We start from the raw sequence: 24,079 nt of genomic DNA, 5'->3' as shown, positions 1-24,079 counted from the left end.
GTGCACCTAACATATGCTAGTACTGTGCAAGGCTCTGGATATGCAATTGTGAGTCAACAGAGACATTGTTCCTGCCCTCACAGAGCTTATACTGTGGCCAGAGAAATAGGCTTAAATTAAATAACCTCTCAAATTTAACATCACAACTGTGAAAGCAACATAAAGGAGAGGCACAAGATGCTTTGAGACAATCAAAGTGAGAGAATTAGACCTTGTCAAGGTCAGGCAAAGCTTCCCCAAGGAAGGGATGCCTGAATTAAAATTCATAAGGTGCACATTCGCTTGGTGGAGGGTGGAAAGTGGGGTATGAGAAGCATTACAGGTAGAAGGAAGAGGATGAACAAAGAGTTCCTGTGGGAAAAAAGCATAGAGTGAGATGAATCCCAAAGAGGTAGGAAGTCATGGATTTGAACATGCAAATTCTTCGAAGATCAGCTTACATATCAATTTTATCAATTGAATAATGAAAAACTACTGAAGTGGGGGTGATAGGAAAAGAGATAAAAATCAGATTTATATTTTAGAAAGACATTGGTTATAGCTCCAACATGTAAAAGGCTTGCAAGTCATCACTCCTATTCTCACAAGACAAAAGCTGAACAAACTGAAAATCAATGACTTCTCTTAGATCTATCTGAAAACTGAGTTCACAGAACAAACTGTCACCCCAAAAGAGGTCAATGCAGAGAATCACAGCCAAGGTCAGCTTGTTAGAAGCAGAAGTTGATGAAGCCAGAAACTGGTGGGAACAATTAAACAGTAACTCCTGTAACTCAACAGAACAAAACAAATAATCCAATTAAAAAGTGGCCAAAGGACTTGAATAGGCATTTTTCTGAAGGAGATATACAAATGGCCAATAAGCACATGAAAAGAGGTTCCACATCACAAATCATTAAGGAAATGCAAAGAAAAACCATGACATGCCACTTCTCAGCCATTAGAATGGTTATTATAAAAATATATATAGAGAAAATAACAAGTATTGGTGAGAATGTGGAGAAATTAGAACACTTGTGCACTAATGGCAGGAATGTAAAATGATGCAGCTGCTGTGAAAAACAATATGGCTATTGCTAAAAAAAATTAAATACAGAGTTATCATATGATCCAGCATTTTACTTCCAGGAATATATCCGAAAGAAGTGAAAGGAAGGACTGTAACAAATAGCTGGATACCCATGTTCAAAGCAGCAATATTCACAATGGCCCAAAGGTGGAAGTAATCCAAGTGTCCATTGATGAATAGATAAACACAATGTGGTATACACATGCAAGAGAATATTATTCAGCTTTTACAAAGAAAAACATTCTGACACACACTACAACATTGATAAACCTTGAGGACATTATGTTAAATGAAATAAACCAGTCACAAAAAGACAAATGTTGTACGATTATATAAGGTACCTAGAATAATAAAAAATTCATAGAGACAGAAAGTAGAATGATGGTTGCCTAAGGTGAGAGAGGAATGGGGAGTTATTGTTTAACAGGTACACAGTTTCAGTTAGGCATGATGAAAAAGTTCTGGAGATGGATAGTGGTGATGGTTGTACAACAGTGTGAATGTACTTAATGCCACTGAACTGTATACTTGTTAAAATGGTAAATTTTATGTTATATATATTATACCATAAAATTCTGATACATGCTACAACATAGAGAAAACTTGATGATATTATGCTAAGTGAAATAAGCTCAAAACAAAAGGACAAATATTGTACGACTGTACTTATATGAGTTACCTAGAATGGGGAAGCTCATAGAAACAGAAAGTAGAATAGAGACTACAAGAGCTTGGTGGGAAGAGGAATTATTGTTTAAGGGGGACAGAGTTTCTGTTTGGGAATATGAAAAAGTTCTGGAAATGGACCCTGGTGATGGAAATAGATAATGGATAAGTGGTAATTCACAACGATGTGAATACACTTAAAGCCACTGAATTGTGTGGCTAAAAATAGTTTAAATGGTAAAGTTTGTTATATATATATTTTACCACACATACATACAAAAACTTGTTAAAAAAATAGTTAACCCAGGAACACTCCCATGAAAATAGTACATCAGAAAGAATGAAAACTATAATCAAAATTTGACACCAAATGACTGACTTAAGAAGCCATCACCTTTACAAACGTAGAGATCCCAGCGCTCAGACAAAAGAAGGCAAGACTATAGGAGAAGCTGAAATATAGGTAGCAGCACTCAGGAAACAAAACTTAAATTAAAAAAGTGTCAAGTGATGACAGAGCTTTTCTATGAGAAAAACAAATGGGATGAAGGTTATAAAGTGGCTGTTTTTAAAAATAAAAATTCCAGAATGATTTAACACTTCAAAATATGTGAGTGGTAATTTGATTTATAAGTAAACATTAAACAATTAAATGATTTTTTTTTTTAAAGTGGAAGAGAAATACTTTCTCAGACAAATAAAAACTAAGGGGATTTGTTGACAGTAGACTTGCCTTTCAAGATGTGATAAAAGAAGTTTTTCAGAGAAAAGGAAAATTAATATAGGTCAGAAATTCAGATCTATATATAGAAAGGAAGATTAGAGAAGAATAAGTAAAGGTAAAACAAATTATTGCTTTCTTATTCTTAATTGACTGGATAACCGTTTAAAATAATAACAGCAACAATGTATTGGGTGGCTATAGCTTATGACTAAGTGAAATGAGTGCAAGCAATGCTATAAGGAACAGGAGAGCGGAATTAAGAATACTTTGTTATAAGTTATGTACACTACCTGTGAAATGGTATAGAATTATTTGACAGAAGACTTAGATTAGTTGTAAATATATAATGCAAACTCTAAGGCAATGCCTAAAAAATTTTTAAGAGTAAGTATGCTGAAAGAAGAGAAAATGGAATAACATAAACTGCTCAATTAAAACTAGAAAAGGCAGAAAAAGAGAAAAAAGATTAAAAAAAATAAGAACCAACTACAGGTTGCCTACAAAAAACCAAGTTTAAATATAAGGACACAGATTAAAAACAAAGCGATACAGGAAGATACATATACTATGCTAATATCAAATAAAAGAAAACTGGAGTAGCTATAGTAGTTTCACACAAAGCAAACTTCAGAAGTAGGAAAATTACCAGGGATAAAGAGGGGCATTACATAATGATAAAAAGATCACTTCTCCAAGAAGACAGAACAATCCTGAACATATATGCACCTAACAAAAGAACGCCAAAATAAGTGAAGCAAAAATTGATAAAATTCAAGGAGAAATAGACAAATCCACTACTATAGTAGAGATTTCAACATACTTTTCTCGGTAATTGACAGATCCAGCAGGTAGAAGATCAGTAAGAATAGAATTAATTTGAACAACACCATCAATCAACTGAATATAAGAGATATTTATAGAATACTCCATCCAATAACAGCAGAATACATTCTTCCCAAGTTCGCATGGAACATTCAGCACAATAGATCACATTCTGGTCCAAAAACATATCTTAATAAATTTAAAAGAATAGAAATCATACATAATATAGTTTTAGATCACCATAGAATTAAACTAGAAATCAATAATGGAAAGATGACTGGGAAATCCCAAAATACTTGTACATTAAATGACATAATTCTATGTAACACATGGATTAAAGAAGTCTTGAGAAATTTAAAAATATTTTGATCTAAATGAAAATGAAATATAACTAATCAAAATTTGTGGGATGCAGTGAAAGCAGTGCTTAAAGGTAAATTTATAGCCTTGAATGCATATATTAGAAAAGAAGATCTAAAATCAATAACCTATGTTTCCACCTTAGGAAAACAGAAATAGAACACTATAGATCTAAAACAAGCAGAAGGAAAGAAAATGTTATTAGAGCAGAAATCAGTTAAATTGAGAATAAGAAATTAATAGAGAAAATCAACAAACCAAAAACCTGCTTCTTTGAATAGATCAATGAATTTGATAAAACTCTAGCCAAACCAAAAAAAAAAAAAAGATACAAATTATTAACATCAGAAATGAAAAAGGTGTCATCGCTTTTGGTCCCATGGACATTTAAAAGATAATAAAATAATATTATGAACAACTCTAGGTCCACAAATTTGAGAATTTATAAAAAGTGGACCAATTCCTTGAATGACACTATCAAACTCACACAGCAGAAATAGATAATCTGAACAGGCCTGTTATCTATTAAAGAAATTGAATCAATAATTAATAACCTTTCAAAAAAATATATCAGGCTCAGATGATTTCACTGGTGAATTCTACCAAACATTTAAGGAAAAAATGATACCAATTCTCTATAATCTCTTAGAATACAGAAGCAGAGGGAATACTCCATAACTTATTCTAGGAGACCAACATTACCCTAATACCAAAACCAAATAAAGACATTACAAGAAAGCAAAATTACAGATCAATATTTCTCATGAACATAAATACAAAAATCCTTAAAAAAATTAGCAAATTGAATACAACAATATATAAGAATTATACATCATGATCAAGTGGAATTGAGTATATCCCAAGTATGCAAGGTTGGGTTTCAACATTTGAAAATCAATTAATGCAATCAATCACAGTAAGAGACTAAAGAAGAAAAATCATATGATCATATCAATAGATACAGAAAAAACAAATGGCAAATTCCATCATGCATTCATAATAAAAACTCTCAGCAAACTAGGATTAGAGGGGGACTTCTTCAACTTCGTAAAAAACAACTACAGAAAACCTATAGCTAACATCATGCTTACTGCTGAGAAACTAGATTCTTTCCCCTAAGATCAGGAACAATGCAAGGATGTCTCCTTTGATCACTCTTATTCAACATCATATTGAAAGTCCTTGCTAATACAAGGAAAAGGATATAAAAGTATATAGATTTGGAAGAAAGAAATAAAACTATTTTTGTTCACAGAGGACATGATTGTCTATGTAGAAAAATCCCAAAGAACTGACCAAAAGTCTGGAACCAACAGGTGATTATAGCAAGGTTGCAGGATACAAAGTAAATATACAAAAGTCAAACTGCTTTCCTAAATACCAAAATAAACAACTGGAATTTTAAATTAAAAATACAATACCATTTACATTAACACCAAAAGAAAAAAAAATTATTAATACTTAGGTATAAATCTAACAGTGTATAAAGGATCTATATGAGGAAAACTCTAAAATTCTGTAAAAGAAATCAAAGAAGCTCTAAACAGAGATAGTCCATGTCCAAGTATTGGAAGACTTAACGTTAAGATGTCAGTTCTTCCCAGGTTGATCTATAGATTCAACGTAATCCCAATAAAAATCTGAGTAATTTATTTCATGGATACTGACAAACTAAGTCTAAAGTTTATAAGGGAGACAAAAGACCCAGAATAGCTAACACAATAGTGAAGAAGAAAAAAGTCAGGGAACTGACACTACCTGACGTCAAGACTTACTATAAAGTATAAAGCTACATTAATCAAGACAGCGTGGTGTTAGCAAATTAACAGACATACAGACCAATGGAACAAAATAAAGAGCCCCAAAATAGACTCACATAAATATAGTCAATCAATCTTTGACAAAGTAGCAAAGGTAATTTAATGGAAAAAGGCAGTCTTTCCAACAAAATGCTGCTGGAACAACTAGACAGCCATGAATCTAGACACAGATTTCACACCTTTCACAAAAATTAACTCAAAATGGGTTATAATCTATATATAAAAAGCAAAACTATAAAACTACTAGAAGATAACACACACAAAAAAAACTTGGTGGGGGGGTGACTATTGGCTCAGTGGTTAGAGCACGGTGCTCATAACACCAAGGTTGCCGGTTCGAGTCCCACATGCGCCAGTGAGCTGTACCCTCCACAACTGGATAGAAAGCAACGACTTGACTTGGAGCTGAGCTGTGCCCTTCACAACTAAATTGAAAAACAATGATTTGACATTCTGGAAAAATGTTATGTGTCATTAAGGAATTGCAAATGAAAACAACAAGATACTACCACACACCTATAAGAATGGCTAAAAAAAAAAAAGAAAAAAAGTGACAGTACCAAATGCTAGGGAGGATGCAGAGCAATAGCTGTCTTTCATTGCTGGTGAGAACACAAAATGGTACAGCCACTTTGGAAGACAATTTGGCAATCTCACCATTTGATACAGCAATTATGCTCCTAGCTCTTTACCCAATTGAGTAGGAAACTTATGGTCACACAAAAACCTGCACATGAATGTTGATAGCAGCATTATTCATAATTGCCAAAACTAGAAGCAATGAAGATGTCCTTTAATAGGTAAATGAATAACAGGCCATACTACATCCATACAATGAAATATTCAGCAATAAAAAGAAACTTATTAAGCCATAAAAAGACATGGAGGAATCTTAAATGTTTTATAAGATAATTTGACCCTTTGTTTTTTATGTCCTGTGTCTATTTTTCAGTTGTTTGTTCTTTCTTTACTAATTTATAAATTATTTCAGTTTGAAATCTTCTGTATTTTATTGCAAATTTAAAAATAACTTTTGAATTTTATAACACTCATTCTTAATCATTGCATAATATTTCATCAACATCCTATAATTTATTGTTTAAAACCAGTTCTTAGTTTTTTAATATCACAGATATCATTACAAAAATTTTGTGCGTAGAGATTTTTCTATAATGTGAATTCTTTCCTTTGAACACATTTTTGGAATGGAAATACTGAATCACAGACTAAAAAATACATTTTTATACTTTTTACAAATTTTTTTTAATTTTTATATTTTTTATGGGAAGGATATTATCATTTATACTGCCATCAGCAATGTATTAAAATGCTAGACTCACTGCATACTCACAAGCACTAGGTATTACAATATTTTAATATATTTGTTAATATAGTAGCATAAATTTTTTCCTTTTATTAATTTGTACTTGAACTACCCGTGAAAACCAACATTTTCTCATATATTTATTTGTTTTGCTTTTTCTTGAGAAACTTTAGTTTATATTCTTTTCTTATTAATCTAAATGAATATAAGAATTTTTTCCTTTGTTGAACACAATAACAGGTCTATATGAATGTTTTAACTAATAATAAACTAACCCAGTATTGTCTGCATTTGCTGCAAATATTGCCTCCTTTCTATTGTTTTCCTTTTAATTTTAGTTATACATTTGTGACATACAAAAATTTTAATTTTTATGCAGTGAATTCTTCTATAATTTCTAAGCTTAACTGATTATACTCCATTTAGTAGTTTGAAAATTACACTTTGTGTTTTTCCATGATTTAATGATTTATATTTAACTTACTATTCTCACAAAACTTTGTTTACCATAATAACAGCTAATATTTACTGGGTGTTTCCTGTATGACAGGTGCTATTCTAGGTCTTCTACATATATAAATTTATTTAATCCTCACAACTACCTTGTATGGATTAGGTATTAACAGTATCTCAATTTCACAGGAGGAAACTAAGGTTTAAGTAATTCAGCCAGATCACACAGGTAGTTCACCTGGCAGTATCTGGGTATTAAGTAGCATAGTCTAACTCCAGAACCATAGCCTGACGCCATAACCACTATATTACAGTGATAATCAAGTTATCTCAATGACATTTTTAATAATAATTAAACTCTTAACCATTGTTTGGTAATGCCTGCTTTATCCAAATCCTTTTCACAGGGTCTCTTCTTGGATCATTTAGTTTGCCTTACTGATTTGTCTTTTTAAAGTAGCAATACACAGTTTTAAATTCTGTAAACTACAAAATACATTTTAATGTTTGAAAGTTTCAGAATATGTTTTGGCATCATTCTAAAAGGAATATCAAGTACTTGAGGAAAAATGCGATTTTAAGCTGTCCTTACCATACACTGGCGTCTTCCCTGGCAGAATGACGATAATGAGCTGCAGCCCAGAGTAGGTGTTCTTGAGATGCCGGAACATGGGCTCCACGCTGTCTGCCCCCTGCGCATATTTGCAGAAGCAAGGCTGGCCCTGGATGGGCATCCCCGCATCTTTAGAAATCTTACGCAGCTGGTCCGTGAAACCCCTAGAAGGAGAAATCATTAAAAATAAGACCTTTGTCTAGGGTCAACACCTACAGTGGTAATGGAAAGTTTGGGAAAGGAATGGAGAATGAAGCAAAGATTTATGTGCTCCATGCAGAGGTCACCAGACTACTGATGATAAGGGCAATGTGGGTCAGTAATCTATTTCGCAAGCGAATATTACTAATAGTTATGTGGCATCTTGTAGTTTACTGAGGGTTTTAGTAAAAGAGTGTGCTGGTTAAGAGCTCAGCTCTAGAGGTAGCATGACAGATTCTAATCCTAGTTCTGTTACTTACTAGTTATGAAATTTTAGGCAAAAGTTTTCAGTTTCTCTCATTAGTAAAACGATTACTTCTAGTATAGGGGTGGTGTGATGATTAAATGAGATAATACATGCAAAGCACTTAGCATACTACTCAAGACATGGTTAAGAGCTTGATAAATTTAAGCTACTGTATATTTTCTAATCAGATCATGACAAGATTCATAAGAAAGTGGTAGGTCAGGTATTATTCCCATTTTATAGATCAGGAAACAGTTTCAGGCACATTAAGTATTTGGCTAAGGTCAAATGGTTAGGTAAATGGCAGAATGGACTCTGACCTAGTCCAGAATTTCTTACCACAATAATTTCAAACTAGGATAGCAGGAAAGATTGTGTCCTCAGAAAATTTTTTTAAAAAACGTATGAAAACAACATTTAAAAACAAATGGAGCAGGTAGCACTTAATGTACTTTATCCACAGTGAAAAAAAGAGAAGACTAAAAATTTCATATTTGAACAAAATTTTGCATTTAGCCTAGGATAAATGAGTAATAACACCAAGGTTTAACAATTACTTTACTTGTTTTTAAAACAAATAAGGTCCTAAGTCAAGGATTTGAGTTATCTTTGATCAAAACCACTGATTCCCTTAGCACAGAGATGAAGTTTGTAAGAATTCCCTTTTCCTTTTTCTTGTTAGTGTTTAATTCAAGAAGTATAAAGGTGAGTATTTTCAGTCAGCCTGAACAAGAGCCATGAGCAAATGATTATGAAACTTCTATCAAGCCATGAAAAACAAATGGCAAATGAAAAGAATAAACTTGAAAAACAATTGGAGGTTTTTCCTTTAGTCTCTGGAGGTCAAGTAAGATAACTGTAGTGTTATAATAAACTGCCCTTGTGACATTTTACTTGAAAGCAGGGGGGTAAAATTTTGGAGGAAAAAAATATTAAGTGAACCTTAATACATTTAGAGATTTGGAGCTAATAAAAAGGAGTGAACAAAATTAAATAGAAAAAAATCTTTATTTCTTACAAAAGGAGGTAAGGCAAATTCTGGGTAAATTGGTCTCTAAATCACTCAAGAACTATTCATTATGGGCAAACTGTATAGGATCTATTTGTAGAGATTTAAATAAGACAATAATTTTCTTAAGAAAATTAGATTCTAGAGGGGAGATAAGAAATTTGCACAATTATAACACAATTCTATTTTATACAGAAAGTGACAAGTGCAAATAGAGAGCATATTAAAAAACTATTATATCTAGAGTTAAAAGAGACTATTTCCAGCATCACAAATCACAGAAGATTGGGTAGTATTTAGATGACTAGACAACGGAAAAAGGTATTTTCAATAAGGCGCAACATGAGTGGAAATGGAAAAAATGCCAGGGGTTCCTCGGAATACTTCCTATGCTTCTTATGTCCAGAGTATGAGAAAAGGAAGAAAGGATTTAAGAGGCAGGTGAAAGATTTTTAAATGTCATACTAATTTTTAATGTCATTATTTGTCAAAGAGAAGCCTAGAAGATTTTGAGTGGGGGAAGTCACAAGTGGAGCCAGTACTCTTTTAGGATAGCACAGCATTTCAAACAAGAGTGACAAAGGAAGCCCTCCAGACTGCCAAAAACCCAGATTTGACAGTCCCAAAGGGAAGGAGATAGAGAAGAAAAGAAGCCCACATGATAAAAAAGAACCAGGAAGGCAAGAACAGAGAGAATGTCAAGAAGGTAGACAATTACATCTAATGCTGCACAACTTTGAGAAAAATAATGGCTGAGAAGAGACTATTAGAATTGATTAGCAGCATAAAGAGAATGGAGAGATCTTCCAGAAACCAGTTTTAGCAGAGCACTAAGATTTCAAGGAAGGAGAGAGAAGAGAAACCTGGAAGCCTGAGAGAATAAATTAGGTGAATTGAAAATTGAAGATTTTTGTTTGTTTGTTTATTTTAAATTTAAACAGAAGATTGTGGAGCACTTACATGTTGAAGGAAAGAATCTGAGGAAGAGGGATAATGGTGGAGATACAGGCCATATTTTGGAAAGGAAGGTAGTGGAAATGAGTTAAACCACTCTTTCAAGGAACTCCGTTGAGAAATAAGGTTCTTATTTAATTTTCACCCAGTAAATAGGTACGATTATTTCTATTTTAAAATGGTGAAAAACTGAAACATAATGAGATTAAATAAATTATCCACAGGAATAAAGCTCGGAAGTGGCGCAGTTGGGAATTAAACCTAACCCATTTGCCATCAAAAGCCAATTATGTTCCTGCTATATCCCACATATGCTAGTCTATTAGGAGGCCTAGAAGAATGAATCGGTGCCTTTACTATGACTAACAAATTCAGGAATCTTCAACAGAAAATTGAGAAGAAACATATTTAAAGGTTCAGTGATTAAATATACTTCATATTGAAGGAAGTCTGGCCAGAACATTAGCTGAGCAATTTAAAATTGAAATACAAAATTTGAACAAACACAAAAAGGTTCCAAAGCCAAACTAATGACAAGCCTTACTTCAGTATTTCTTCTCTGCACTGCCTCTGGGTGGCAAAACAAGCTATGGCCCACATTTTGATTTCCACTCCCGTGTGGAATTGTTTCCCTCGCATGTCCCACACTCCATGGCTTGGTGTTGCTACTGTACGATTCTATAGAAAAAGGACAAAGACAAATATGGCAAAAAAGAACAAACACTTAACGTACAGTTTATTTCAGTAAGCTGATATATATCTATATCTGATCTTTTACATGGAATAGGTTGTTCTCAATCAATACTTATATTTTTATCATAGAAAAACCAAAATTCTACCAAGCTCAGGCAAAGACACCTTGAAACTGAAAAAATATTGTTGGAACAATCAAACATTTTTTAAATTCCAGACTTAGCTAGGATGCCCCTCTTTCCATACATAGGAACCGAATGTTTATATATAAAAGAACTATCAGAGGTTTTACCCGTCCTCCATACTGGAGCATAGGTGCTGGAAGTACGCGTCCGGTTACATGGGCCATTTCATCCCGAACTTTAAATTGAAACTCCTGAACAAATGGATCTGTTTCATAATTTGCACTTCTTACCTATGAACAGAAAGTTTGAAGTTACTTTCAAAATTCCCCCAAATCCCCTGCTTTACTTATTAGAATTCTCTATATTTTTTCCTTCACTGTCAATAATGTTTGACAATAGGTCTAGTTCATGGTGCCCTAAGTATAGAGCAGAGAATCTTAACCTGGGGACCACAGATCATGAATGGATTGTAGGAAGTCTGTAAACCTCTTGGTAATTTCTAGAAAATTTAAATATATTAGGTTAAATAAGAAATTTCAATTATTTCTGACTCATGAAAAAGGTAATTCTATATAATTAAACCTAATATATTCTGGGGAGGGTAGTCTAGAGATTGCAAAAGAAAGAAATGCCTGACCTAAAAAAAAGTGAAGAATCTCTAATAAGAGGATCCAGACATATACTGTTAAAATTTAGTTTACGTAGAGCTTGATAGCAAATATTCTTAATCTTAAGGCTTTTTTCCCCCTAATTACTTGATTTACAATTGAATCATTTCTGGTATTTTAGTGTACCTTTGCAGTAAGTTTACAAAGAATAACAACAACTTCTATTTCCTAAGACTTGCTGTGTGATGTGCCGGGTTTTATAATTAATTTTCACACTAGCCTTGTAATTACAAAAGTAAGTCTTTTATAAACTTTATTTTACAGAGGATGAAGCTAAAACTTAGTAAAGTGAAATGACTGGCCTAAAAACCATATAGCTAAACAAGTGATAGAGAATCTGAAATCGTGTGTGTTCTGATTCCAGAGTTCCTACTCTCAATCACTGCACTAGCCTTCCAAGTGCTATAATTATAATACAGAATAGTAACAGTAAGTGGAGAAGCTAGACTTTGAACTCTGTTAGATTCCAAGGCCTGGACTTTAAACCACTGTATATCTAATACTGCCTCTCTGACCAGAAAAGCTGTAATAAATTAGTAGTAGTTACTGAGATGTTATAGAGAGTGACAGGTTCTAGTCTCTTAAAGCTTTCAAAATCATGTCATAGTAGATCAGAGAAAAATCCATGATGAGAATCAGCCTGTATTTTCCCAATTAAATATCATGTAATAATTTTCATTCACTCCTTATAAAACTATAAAGAAAAAAAAGGTCTTTTTTTTTTTCTGTGATGGCTTACAAAATGAAAGCCAGTTCGGTAACCCTTTTCCAACAACCTTTAAAATTCCTTCTGAAAGTGTTAAGTTATTTTAGGTAATATTTATATTTTCAGACTTTTTTCTCTTCACTTGGGCAATTTAAATGATATTAATGAGCATAAGATAAGATCCAGGTACCTTTTATTTTTCATTTTGCCTGATCCCACTAGTTTTAAAAAGTCATATAACTCTTCTTTCCTCTCCATTTAAAACAATGATATAGATTAGAAACCCTACATGGTTAGAGCTGTCTTTTATTTCTTTATTTATCCTATAGTCGCCAGTCTAATACTGGGGGCTAAAGCAACCCTACTCTGAGTGGTAAGTCTCTCACTATTGATACTCATTGACTTTTCTTCCTTTTCCCCTCTTTCAGGTGGGAGGCAATAAAGTTTCAGTTCACTAAACTGAAACTTCAGTTCTGAGAGAATCTGGTCTGTATCTAATGAAAGAGTTTGGGATTAAATTAGAAGGCTCTAACCTTTCTCATAGACCCCACTGAGGTTTACCCCTAGAATGCTACTCTTTACTTTTGTGATCCCTTTTAATTCTGATAGTCTATGAAATGGTAATAAGGTATGAGTGAATAAGGACATGGTTCTTTAGTAGTTCACTCCAATATATTTTGAATTCCCACTTCGAGGGTTAAGTACTAACCAATCTGCTAATTTCCTCTTGTCTATCTGGTGCAGATCTTGCTGTTGCTTTGATCATAGTGGAAGTCTGATTGTCCGTTAGCTTCTTGATACATCGTTGTCCTGCCACAATATTACAGACCTACAAATGGAAAAAAGTTTTGTCTACATGTATACATCTTTTTTTAACTCTAGTGCCAATTACATGTGAAATTAAAATTTAAAATCTGTCATTAAATTGTTTTTTAATATCACATTAAGTAAAAAAGTAGTAAATAATACTTCTTTATACTATGATTATATTTAGGTAAAATGTACACTGAATAAAAAGGCTGATGTGTACCAAAATACTAACAGTGGTAACATTTAGAGTGGTAAGATTGTGGATAAATTTTTTTCCATATTATTTTATTACTGAAAATTTATAGAGTAAAATAAAATTTTAAAAGAGTTAAATCTCCAAAATAAATGTGAGAATATGCAGTTAAAAGACCCCGACAGAATGATGAATAAGAGGATATTAACAAGCAGCTTAAACACATTACTTCTAGTGGCAGGTATGTATGTTTCTGCTCCTGCCCCACTTGCAGACAGGGAAGGTGTGGGTACTTCAGCTGAAGAGTATACTTTTCTCTGAAATACTGTGCTACTGTTCTCTCCACAGTTTGGCCATTTTCTAACTGCAAAGGAAAGCTGGAAAAGAAAAGTATACATTAACAACTTGTATATCATTACAAGCCAGAAAACTCCCAATCCACTAACTACAGCAAGCTGCCTCACATCATTTCTGCTGACAAACACCAGCTTTTCTTACGTTTGATGACTGGCAGGCCTTCTCGTTACATTACAAACACGGTATTTCCGTCTCATTGTTCCACAATGAGTCACTTCAACCTTCAGACCTGTTCCCAACAAGAAAAACTGAGGTTATAGAACTGTCATATGTAAAATATTTATAAAGCCTCTTCACTACGATAAACTCAAATTCTAAATAGACAGAACATCTGTGATACAGGCAATGTGATATTAACAAAGTATTTCATATATAACATTGCAAATAATGGTTATAATCACCATAGACCTAACTCCAAAACTTTTCACTATCCTATCAAGTTCTACACATTAAAAAATAGTATCATAAAACTGGCAAAGCCTGTAGATCAAGGGACAAAGTTCTCCATTAATAAAAAACTTGTTTATAATAAATTTAGGTATGTATGCTAGGAGAGGGAAGGAGGAATCAAAGAGGAGTTGCAATAATTCTCAAGATATTCTATAACCTTCAAAGTATGTGATATTTGAATAGCCCAGTCACCACATACTGAGTGAACATCAGAATTTCATAAAACTCAAGAAGAAAATCCTTCAAAGATTTTTAAAGCAGGGAGAAAAAAAAATTCCCAGGCCCATTTAACAGAAGTAGAGCGACAATTTTGCTGAAGTATAACACAGTGATACAGCTCTTTTACTACTGACTATTAGAAATCAGATGCAACCGAAATAATTCCCAGATAAGGTGATTCCCTTTTTTATGGAATCACTGACTCCCTTTGAGAATCTCATGAAAGCAATAAGCTCTCAGAAAAATGCATGTACACACAGTTTAACATATGATTTTGTATGTTCCTGGATCCCTGAAGCCTATCTGTGGACTCTAGGTGTTTGAGGTTCCCAGGCCTGCTTTAGAAGGTGAAGCAATGGACTTTTAAATCATTGGCTAAAATTCTTTGGGATGAATTTTCTTAAGCAGTGCTGTCCAAGAGAGTTTTCTGAGATGATGGAATGTTCTGTGTCTGTGTTAATACGGTAATCACTACCAATATATGTTACTAAGTACAGTGTGTGGCTAGTGTGACTAAGGAACTGAAAATTTAATTTTAACTAGTTTAAATTTCAATATCTACATATGGCTAGTGGCTACTGTATTGGCCAGTACAGTCTTGGAACTACCTAGAGAGGGGTTAACAAACAGATATAGTGGCTATGGCTCACAGATAAGCAACTCTATTTCTATGGACTACAGTCCAAAGGAGGAAAATCTAAAAAGGGTAGATGGAGGACAACTTTTAGTTCCCTGATAGTATTTATAGTTACTACTTTTGTATTATTTCTCTCTCATATCTGTGACTCCTATAGTGCAGTGGTTCTTAAGCAGAGGTGATTTTGCCCTCCAGGGAACATTTGGTAATGTCCGGAGACATTTTTGATAGTCACAACTGAGGGGTGCTACTGGCATCTAGTGAATGGTAGATTTAGGGATGGTTCGATCCAGGGATGCTGCTAAATACGCTACTGTACACAGGGCAGTACTGCTTCCCACCTCCGACCACAACAAAGAATTATCCAGCCCAAAATATCAATAGTAACAAGGCTGAGAAATCCTGCTACAGTATAACTTATTTTCCTATGCAATTAACTACAGAACCAAACACAAAGTTCATTCATAGTAATATTTTCTTCTGATATATCAGCACAAATTAAGATGTTAAATGAACACAGTGTCTGTATCAGATTGGTATGGGTTTTTCTTGAGTACCCCTAATTGAATCAGTGAGAAATAGTTTTTTAGTAACTCTCTTTAGAAAACTAAAATTTCAGATCAATTAGAGCATTTGCTATGCCTCTACATTATAAAGGAGACTAGAAAATAAAATACTATCAAGGGAAGGCCTTATAAGAAGGAAATACTAACAATATGAAGTAAATAAGATGTAAAAATATTGTGTTTAGGGGGAAACACAATAGAAAATTTAAAACAAATTTTTGTTATCTTACACCACTTAGCAATTTGTTCTCAAGTCTTCCCCTTGGATTAAACAAAATTATTAGTAAGGTTCTATAAGCCTACTACATTAAGTTTTTATCAAAAATAAATTGGTACTCTTAGATACAAGTAGTACTTTACCATATACTTCCCTCAATATTTCTGCTCTTTAACTATGATGAATTAGTGTACAAAGAAACCACCCTAGTATTTAGGAAAAATGTTCAACTGGAATCAAATGAGTACACTAAGGAAATTTATTCATTATAGCACACTTTGTATCACTATTTAACAGTTTTCATCCAATTCCTCATGTGAGCTAAAAATTAAACCCAAATATATAGCACAGAACACAACTTTGATTTGAGTTACTGTGGTAGGAATACATGATGTACCACCTTAAAGGTCCCTGTTTAATAAAAAAGCCTTCTTGACTTTCAATAGAGGAAAAACTCATCAGTCAATTAGAGCCAATGCAGATTTTTCTACCTCATATCTAGGATCATAGGTTCCTAAGGATTAGACCCAAATCCAGGGGTAAGTAAAAAGTTGAAATTTTAAAAAATGGACTAAAATAATTCTCTGCCCAGGTCCCTCCCCAAACCCTCCACCCAACCAAAAAAAAAAAAAAAAAAAAATTGGCTTTAATAAATCAAATATTTAACCTATAAACTTGGCTTTACCTTCACTATAACATCAACTTTATAATGCTTTCTAGTCATTTTTTCAGTCATTTCTTTGGGCCCCTGAGCAGTTGAAGTTAAGATCGAGTCCATGCTCTTCGGGCAGCAGGTGAATCCTTGTTCTGTACATCTTGTATTTTCTGTGATAAAGTGGTGATATGAGTTGATTGCATAGTTACCGTAAAATAATGTAAGTGACTTCATGATATCAGAGGTGGTAACTAAGCAGCAACTCCACTGGAAACCATAGCATTTAGATGATCACATATTAATGGTGGGTAATGCACTACCTCCCAACAATGCTAATTGTGCAGTTAATACAGATTATGAAAGGATAATGGTATGGTTGCAATAAGTAATACATAACATTTTCTTATTCTGGCACTTCAGTTACTTGAGATAAATGAATGCTTATTTTCAAAGCAGGAAGGGTTTTCCTTATAATGTTTTACTACAATGACTATTTCTTTCCTGGATATTAAACAGCAAAGAATGAATGATTACTGGAGCAAGCAGAATGTAACCAGTTCTGAAGTAACAATGTTTTTGAAACAAGCTTTCTACTTTTAACAACATTATAGAAGCATTTGCCCATGAGATACTCTTATACCTTCAATGAGTAAGGGAAAGTATTAATAAAAAATTAACTGGTAACAATATTAATTCTATTACTTGGTACTTCTTTCATTGAAATACTACCTAAAATGTTATGGTAATGAATTTAATGTAACATTTTATAATTGATCTATATTTTACTGATAATGTTACATGAATAAATTTTAATCAAAATTTTTTTTCAATAAAAGTTTGTTATACCCATGCATTTTATAGTTAAGTTGTTCCAAATGCTAATTAATTCACCTTTTATCTCTTTGGTGAATTTTACCCGATGCGAATCAGTCAGAGGTCTTGGTTGCTCATCAATATTATGAATGTCAAGAACTTCACACATGAACTGAATTACAGGTTGTGCTTTGTAGAAGGCAGTGGCAGAAACTAAGAAGAAAAACACAAATAGTACCAATTAACGTTTCCTTAAAAAAATTGAGAAACTTGATCTCAGCTTCTATAATGAAATAATTATAGTTAAAATTATCCTCTATGTATACTTACATACATATAAAAATATGTCCAAAATTAAACAATTTCAATTTGACCTCTGCTTGACTGAAAGACAGGCACAAGAACAGAAAAGCTAAACAGTACAGATTTTATAATCTATCTCTTTCACCATCAGTTACTGAATCATTCCATTCTCTACTACATGCACAGAGAAGTGTTTGCGGTGTGAGACAAGGCCTGTAAGGGGACAAAGAAGGTCTGAGCCCCTTAGCAGATGACAAGGTTATGTATTATTTCTTAAACAAAGCTTTCTATGCCACCCCAGACTATCAATCTATTCTAGTGAGAGTTTTCCCTGTCTTGTACAGATTTGAAGAGACAGTGGTAAGAAATGTTATTCGTGTTAATCCAAGCTATAGGTAGTAACAGTGAGGGGTGTCTGCCCAATACTATCTAGCTACAGTTGGCATTTTTCTAACAGTCAACCAGTATGATTTCTTAATTTTGGGTTTTAGAACCAGAAGATCTTCACTAACGGTTAGTAGATCACCATGACACATTTCTTAATCACATACTTATGACTGCTATTATGTGCTATAAAGACACGGGGGATACCATGAAAAGTAAAACCCAAATAGACAAAAAGCTACATGCTATGTTACTTTTATACTTAAAAAGCATGCCCACTGTCTGCTAAGTGTTAATTTTTTATGTGGTGCTCTTTCTCTCCCTCTACTTGGTGTAGGATTATATGTCCTCCACAAAATATCCCTCACCTCTGGAAGGATATTTATCAAGGCATCAATGTAGTTATCTCAGGATGTGTGTGGGTGGTGAGGCTACTGTGCATATTTTTTATTTTCTTTTTTAATTTTACCTTTAAATCTTCATTTTTATAGTGAGCACATATGACCTTTTCCTTTATTACAGAAATAATATATGAATGAAGTCTCATCATAAAAAATTCAAATAATATAGATGATACTGAGTAAAGACTTCCTCCAGTATCCAGGTAACCACTGCCGGTATGTATGTATGTATATATATATATATATATATATATATATATATATATATATATATGTATATTCTGTTATTTTATTATGCACTTACAGAGATAAAATGTACATATAACTTTTTTTACATGCGATCAGATAATAAATGTTCTATGACATTTTATTATTTTTTAAATTAATGATATATCTTAGAGATCTTTCCATGTCGTAACATTGTTTTCAATGACTTCATCTTATTCCACACTATGGGTGCATAATAATTAAGTAAATATATACTCCCTTCCCCCCTTAATGACAAGAACACAAATGGTAAAACATTAGAAACACTATTCTGGGCACTGATTTCTTTTTTCTCAGTATGTATATTAAAGATAGATCTGTATGTACTGGAATTACCGGGGGTGCCAAAAAATGTATGCACATGGTTTGTACTCATCTTTTGTTATCAGTATATATTGAGTATTATAATTTTAATAGAGTTTTCTCCTTTCTTAAAATGTGTATACATTTTTTTGGCATCCTCTGTATATCGTTCTTTTTCATAGTACATCTCATTGCATGGATGTACTTCATGTCCTTAACGATGGACAGTTATGTTGGTTTTTTTTTACTAGTACAAAAAATATTCCAGTGAACGTCCTTGTGTGTGTGTACATGCAGGTGTGCAAGCATACACACATCCATGAGTACTTCTATAGCACTTCTGAAGATTTAAGAGGAATCAATACACATTGCTAAACTTCCATCCAAATAAACTTTACAAACACCTCCACGATTTCCAATTTAAAAAAAGAGAGACTGATAAGATTGTATTAGTAGTCTGGGTATATTGTCCAAATCCATAATAGTTTTTAAAATGTATACATTATATTCTTCCATTAAACATGTGATAATATTGTCGTGCATTAAGAGAAGGCTGGCAGGATACATACCAAATAAGCACACGTTGTTTCTGGGCTAATTTTTAAAAAGTAAATAGATAAAGGAAAATAAATATACGGTAAGTAACATGCTTATTTTGCCATTCCTTTAAGCCTACAGGTAAATTTTCTTCACTGGATTACTATAATACAGGAATTCACAACTAATGTGTTTTACATCACAGAGTTGAAACCACTAAACAAACATTATTTATCCTGTTTAACATTATTTCCCGTACTATTTATCCCACTATGCTTCTCATCATTTTAGTGTTTACCATCCTCTTTATTGGAATGTGGACATCTGAGGTGACAATTAAACTTAGTGGAAAAAAAGCTCTTACAAAAGATGGGTTGAAATCAGTGAGTATAGTTGAATTAGGTATGAATTTCAGTCAGCAAAGATCTGCTTCTCCACCCTAGTTAAATCCTTAACATTTTATAAACCTACATACATATGCATTTTATTCCTTCCACTTTCACAAATTAGCTAATTTTAATATTTATATCAAATATTTTTAAAAATCTAACAAAATATACCACATTAATGCGTTAACAGGAAATAAGTATACAGTCATTTCCATAGATCATGCCACTCCCTCTTCCCCAAATTAGATAAAATTCACCCCTATAGCTACTATTTTTACTATACCAGGACTAGAAAGGAACTTTCTTAATTTGATAAAAGTTATCTACCAAAAATCTATGGTGAATTCAACTTCAGTTAATAGGAAGTCCTAGCTACTATGGTAATTTAAGTTAAAAGAAATAAAAGGTAAAGAGATTAGCAAGAAACAAATTTATTATTCTCCACAATATGACTGCCTAAACAGAAAACCCAATAATCTATACATAAATTATAGCATTAGTAAGAGAGTTCAGCAAGGTTGCCAGATTTAAGATCAATGTAGGAAAAGAAATTATATTCTTATATATTAGCAACCAACTTAAAACGTGATGGAAAAAAACACACACTTAAAATCACAAGAAAAACCATGAAGCACTTGGGATGAAATCCAAACAAAAGATGTATAAGACCTACAGAAATAACAGGTATCTTTACTATTGAAAGACATTATAGAAAATCTAAATAAATGGAATAATATACCCAATGCATGTAAATTATCCCCAAGTTAATCTGCAAATTCAAAACAATTTCAATCAAAATACCAACAGGCTATAACCTCCTCAACCTCTGGAACTTAAGAAGCTGATATTGAAATTAACATGAAAGAGCAATGAAACCTGAATAGCCAGTACAATTTTTAAGAATAAGGTCTGTCCTATTACTCATCAAGATTTGTTATAATTCAAGTCAAGAGACTGTGGGGACAGACACATAGACCAGCCATGTAGACTTGAAAGCCTACCTCATACAAGAAAAACAAATTCCTATTTAAAGAACTAAGTATGAAAAGAAAAGCAAAGTTTAGAGGACTTATAGAATATTGTGATCTTGGAGGTAAGAATTTCTTAAACAAGATACAAAATTACAAACTATTAAAACTATAAGAAAAAATATACCACAAACAAAGCTAAAAAAACAAGCAGGCTATAAATTGGTAGAGAATATGTGTAATAGGTATAATAAATGATTAGCATCTAAAATATTTAATGAGCTCCTACAAATTAAGATAAAACAATAAAAGTGGTAAAAGATATGAACAGGCATTTTATAGAAGAGAAAAATCTAAATGTCAAAAAAAATTTCCCCTAATTTTCTTGTTTGTAATTAAGGTAATATATATAAAAACAATACTGAGCTATCATTTTACACCAGTCAAGATGCGTAAAAAATTTCAAGGCCTATAACACACAAACTATCAATAAACCAATGGAAGAATGAAAGCTCTCATACTGATTGTAGGAATATAAACTGACAGGAAAGCAAATGGAAATATATGGTAAATTTGAAGATGTGCATAATTTTTAAATCAGCAATTCCACTATATTGGAATATATACTCTAGAAAAATTCCAAATCTGCAAAAGGAGACATGAATAAGAATGTTTATTGTAGCAGTTTTTAATAGCAAAAAGAATGCAAACAACCTAACTATCCATCAATTGAATGGATAAATTTGTAGTATATACATACAATTAAAGTGAATGGGCAGGTGCTAGATATCAGATAAATAAAATCAAGAAATAAAGCACAGATATTACTTGAGAGGTTAGTGGAACTGAGATATTATCAACAAGTTAGATTGTTAGTATCTAGCTATGTATAAATACAACCACGGGAAAATAATTACCAAAATTGACTAGATCTAGAATACCAGTGGGATAGTCTTTCAATTCATGAACATAGCCTATCTCTAAATTCATTAAAATATTGTTAAGGTTTTGTAACATACTCTATAACTCTATCTTTCAATAGATTAATAATTTTTGTTGCTGTTGGAAATGTATCCTTTTTTGTTACTTTTTAACTGTTGCATGTTTGTTTTTTAAAACTAGGTTTATTTTCTTCTTTTCATGGGTAGCAGTGTTAGAGTGAAAAAAGATAGGCTTGGAAATAAAATAGATTTAAATTTTAATCCTAGATCCAGCACTTACTACTTACGATTTCTCTGAATTTCGATTTGTTCATCTGTAAAATTAGAAAAATACCTGCTATTCACAGCCATGAGGGCGGAGATTCAATGCAAGGTCCCTACTTGTGCCTAGAGCATGAGAGGAACTCAACAGAACTCCTTCTCTCATTTTTGAAGAATTGCCTTCTCATGTCTTTTGCTCACTGATCTACTGAGATCTTAATTTAGACAAAATCATTTGTCAATGTAAACTCCTTGAAGAGGTTATAAGGGAGAATGCTACGTGAAAAAGAGATCAGGATTCTGAAGCTTGCTCTTCACTGCGTCAAAACCAAAAATGTTTGTTAGGACATAGCTAAAAATAACAGATGTGAAAAAAGAATATAACAAATGTTTCCCATATTTAAAATATTAGGTTGATGCACAAGTAATTGCGGTTTTTGCAATCATTTTTAACCTTTTAAACTGCACTTTTGCACCAATCTAATAACTAGAACTACATGTACCAAATGAGTCTAGGTTCAAACGAATAGTATAAAACAAAGTAGTAATTAAAGTTGGATCCAGGCAAAACATAACCACAATTATACTCTAGTGTTGTACATATAATATACTACCTCTTGGGGCACATGGTATGGCTGTTATCTGCCTCAATCTTACAGGTTTACTTCCATGGCTCTGAAGGTATAAGAACACAAATTAAGACCACTGTTTACACAATGCCTTTTTAGGGTAATCATTTGTGAGAATTTCAGAGTCCATATTAAACATCTTTGCATCTCCTCTTTTATCACCAGGCAAAACATTAACAAGTAATAGTACTCAGAAGATACTAATATAGGATTGGTTTATTTTTTCTATTTTTAATGTATCAGATATCTACTAAAGTGTCTAAAACATGAACGTGCCACTTAACAAATTATAAAGTGAATATTATATAACCAGCATTCAAATCAAGAACTAAATATTGGGCCGACCCGGTGGCTCAGGCAGTTAGAGCTCCGTGCTCCTAACTCCGAAGGCTGCCGGTTCGATTCCCACATGGGCCAGTGGGCTCTCAACCACAAGGCTGCCAGTTCAATTCCTCGAGTCCCGCAAGGGATGGTGGGCTCTGCCCCCTGCAACTAAGATTGAACACGGCACCTTGAGCTGAGCTGCCTCCCGGATGGCTCAGTTGTTGGTTGGAGCGCGGGCTCTCAACCACAAGGTTGCCAGTTCAATTCCTCGACTCCTGCAAGGGATGGTGGGCAGCGCCCCCTGCAACTAAAATTGAACACGGCACCTTGAGCTGAGCTGCCGCTGAGCTCCCAGATGGCTCAGTTGGTTGGGGCCTGTCCTCTCAACCACAAGGTTGCCGGTTCGACTCCCGCAAGGGATGGTGGGCTGTGCCCCCTGCAACTAGCAACGGCAACTGGACCTGGAGCTGAGCTGCGCCCTCCACAACTAAGACTGAAAGAACAACTTGAAGCTGAACAGAACCCTCCACAACTAAGACTGAAAGGACAACAATTTGACCATTGTTCCCCAATAAAAGTCCTGTTCCCCTTCCCCCAATAAAATCTTAAAAAAAAAACACAAAACAAAACAAAAAAAACTAAATATTGCCAGTATCCTAGAAACCTCTGCCCAAGCGCCTACCCAACTGTAACTTCCTCTTTCCTCTAAAAGTAACCAAAACCCTGGATTTTATGGTAATTACTTCCTTTTCTTTATAGATTTACAATATAAGTACAGATTCTTAAATACCAGTTTAGTTTTCCTAGTTCTTGAATTTTATGTAACTGGAAACATAAAGCATGTAATCTTTGAGACTGTTGTTCTAACTCATCTATATTAATTAAATGTAACTAGTGTCTTCATTTTCACTGCTCTGCCTAATACTGTTAAAGAAATACACAATTTATCCCTTCTAATGTTGGTGGATGCTTGTTTTGGTCCTTTCCTTTGGTTGCTAGAA

At 33.3% G+C, this 24,079-nt stretch overlaps 1 protein-coding gene across 7 annotated transcripts in view; it reads right to left on the bottom strand.

Annotated features, from left to right (window-relative positions):
* LOC109444829 (argonaute RISC catalytic component 3) overlaps nt 1-24,079 on the bottom strand; it is a 98,357-nt gene that overhangs the window by 13,581 nt on the left and 60,697 nt on the right. For all 7 annotated transcript variants that reach the window (XM_074334390.1, XM_019726510.2, XM_019726513.2 and 4 more), the window contains 7 exons: nt 17,450-17,584; nt 13,956-14,043; nt 13,687-13,834; nt 13,164-13,283; nt 11,248-11,370; nt 10,807-10,940; nt 7,831-8,015 (listed from right to left, as the gene is read on the bottom strand). In XM_074334390.1, the coding sequence (XP_074190491.1) occupies nt 7,831-8,015; nt 10,807-10,940; nt 11,248-11,370; nt 13,164-13,283; nt 13,687-13,834; nt 13,956-14,043; nt 17,450-17,584 (933 nt within the window). The remainder of the gene's footprint in view (nt 1-7,830; nt 8,016-10,806; nt 10,941-11,247; nt 11,371-13,163; nt 13,284-13,686; nt 13,835-13,955; nt 14,044-17,449; nt 17,585-24,079) is intronic.

This window comes from Rhinolophus sinicus, linkage group LG06 (genome assembly GCF_036562045.2).
Source record: "Rhinolophus sinicus isolate RSC01 linkage group LG06, ASM3656204v1, whole genome shotgun sequence".
Lineage (NCBI taxonomy): Eukaryota > Metazoa > Chordata > Mammalia > Chiroptera > Rhinolophidae > Rhinolophus > Rhinolophus sinicus.
Note: the sequence above shows the minus strand (reverse complement) of the source record. Positions and strands in the feature narration are given on the sequence as shown.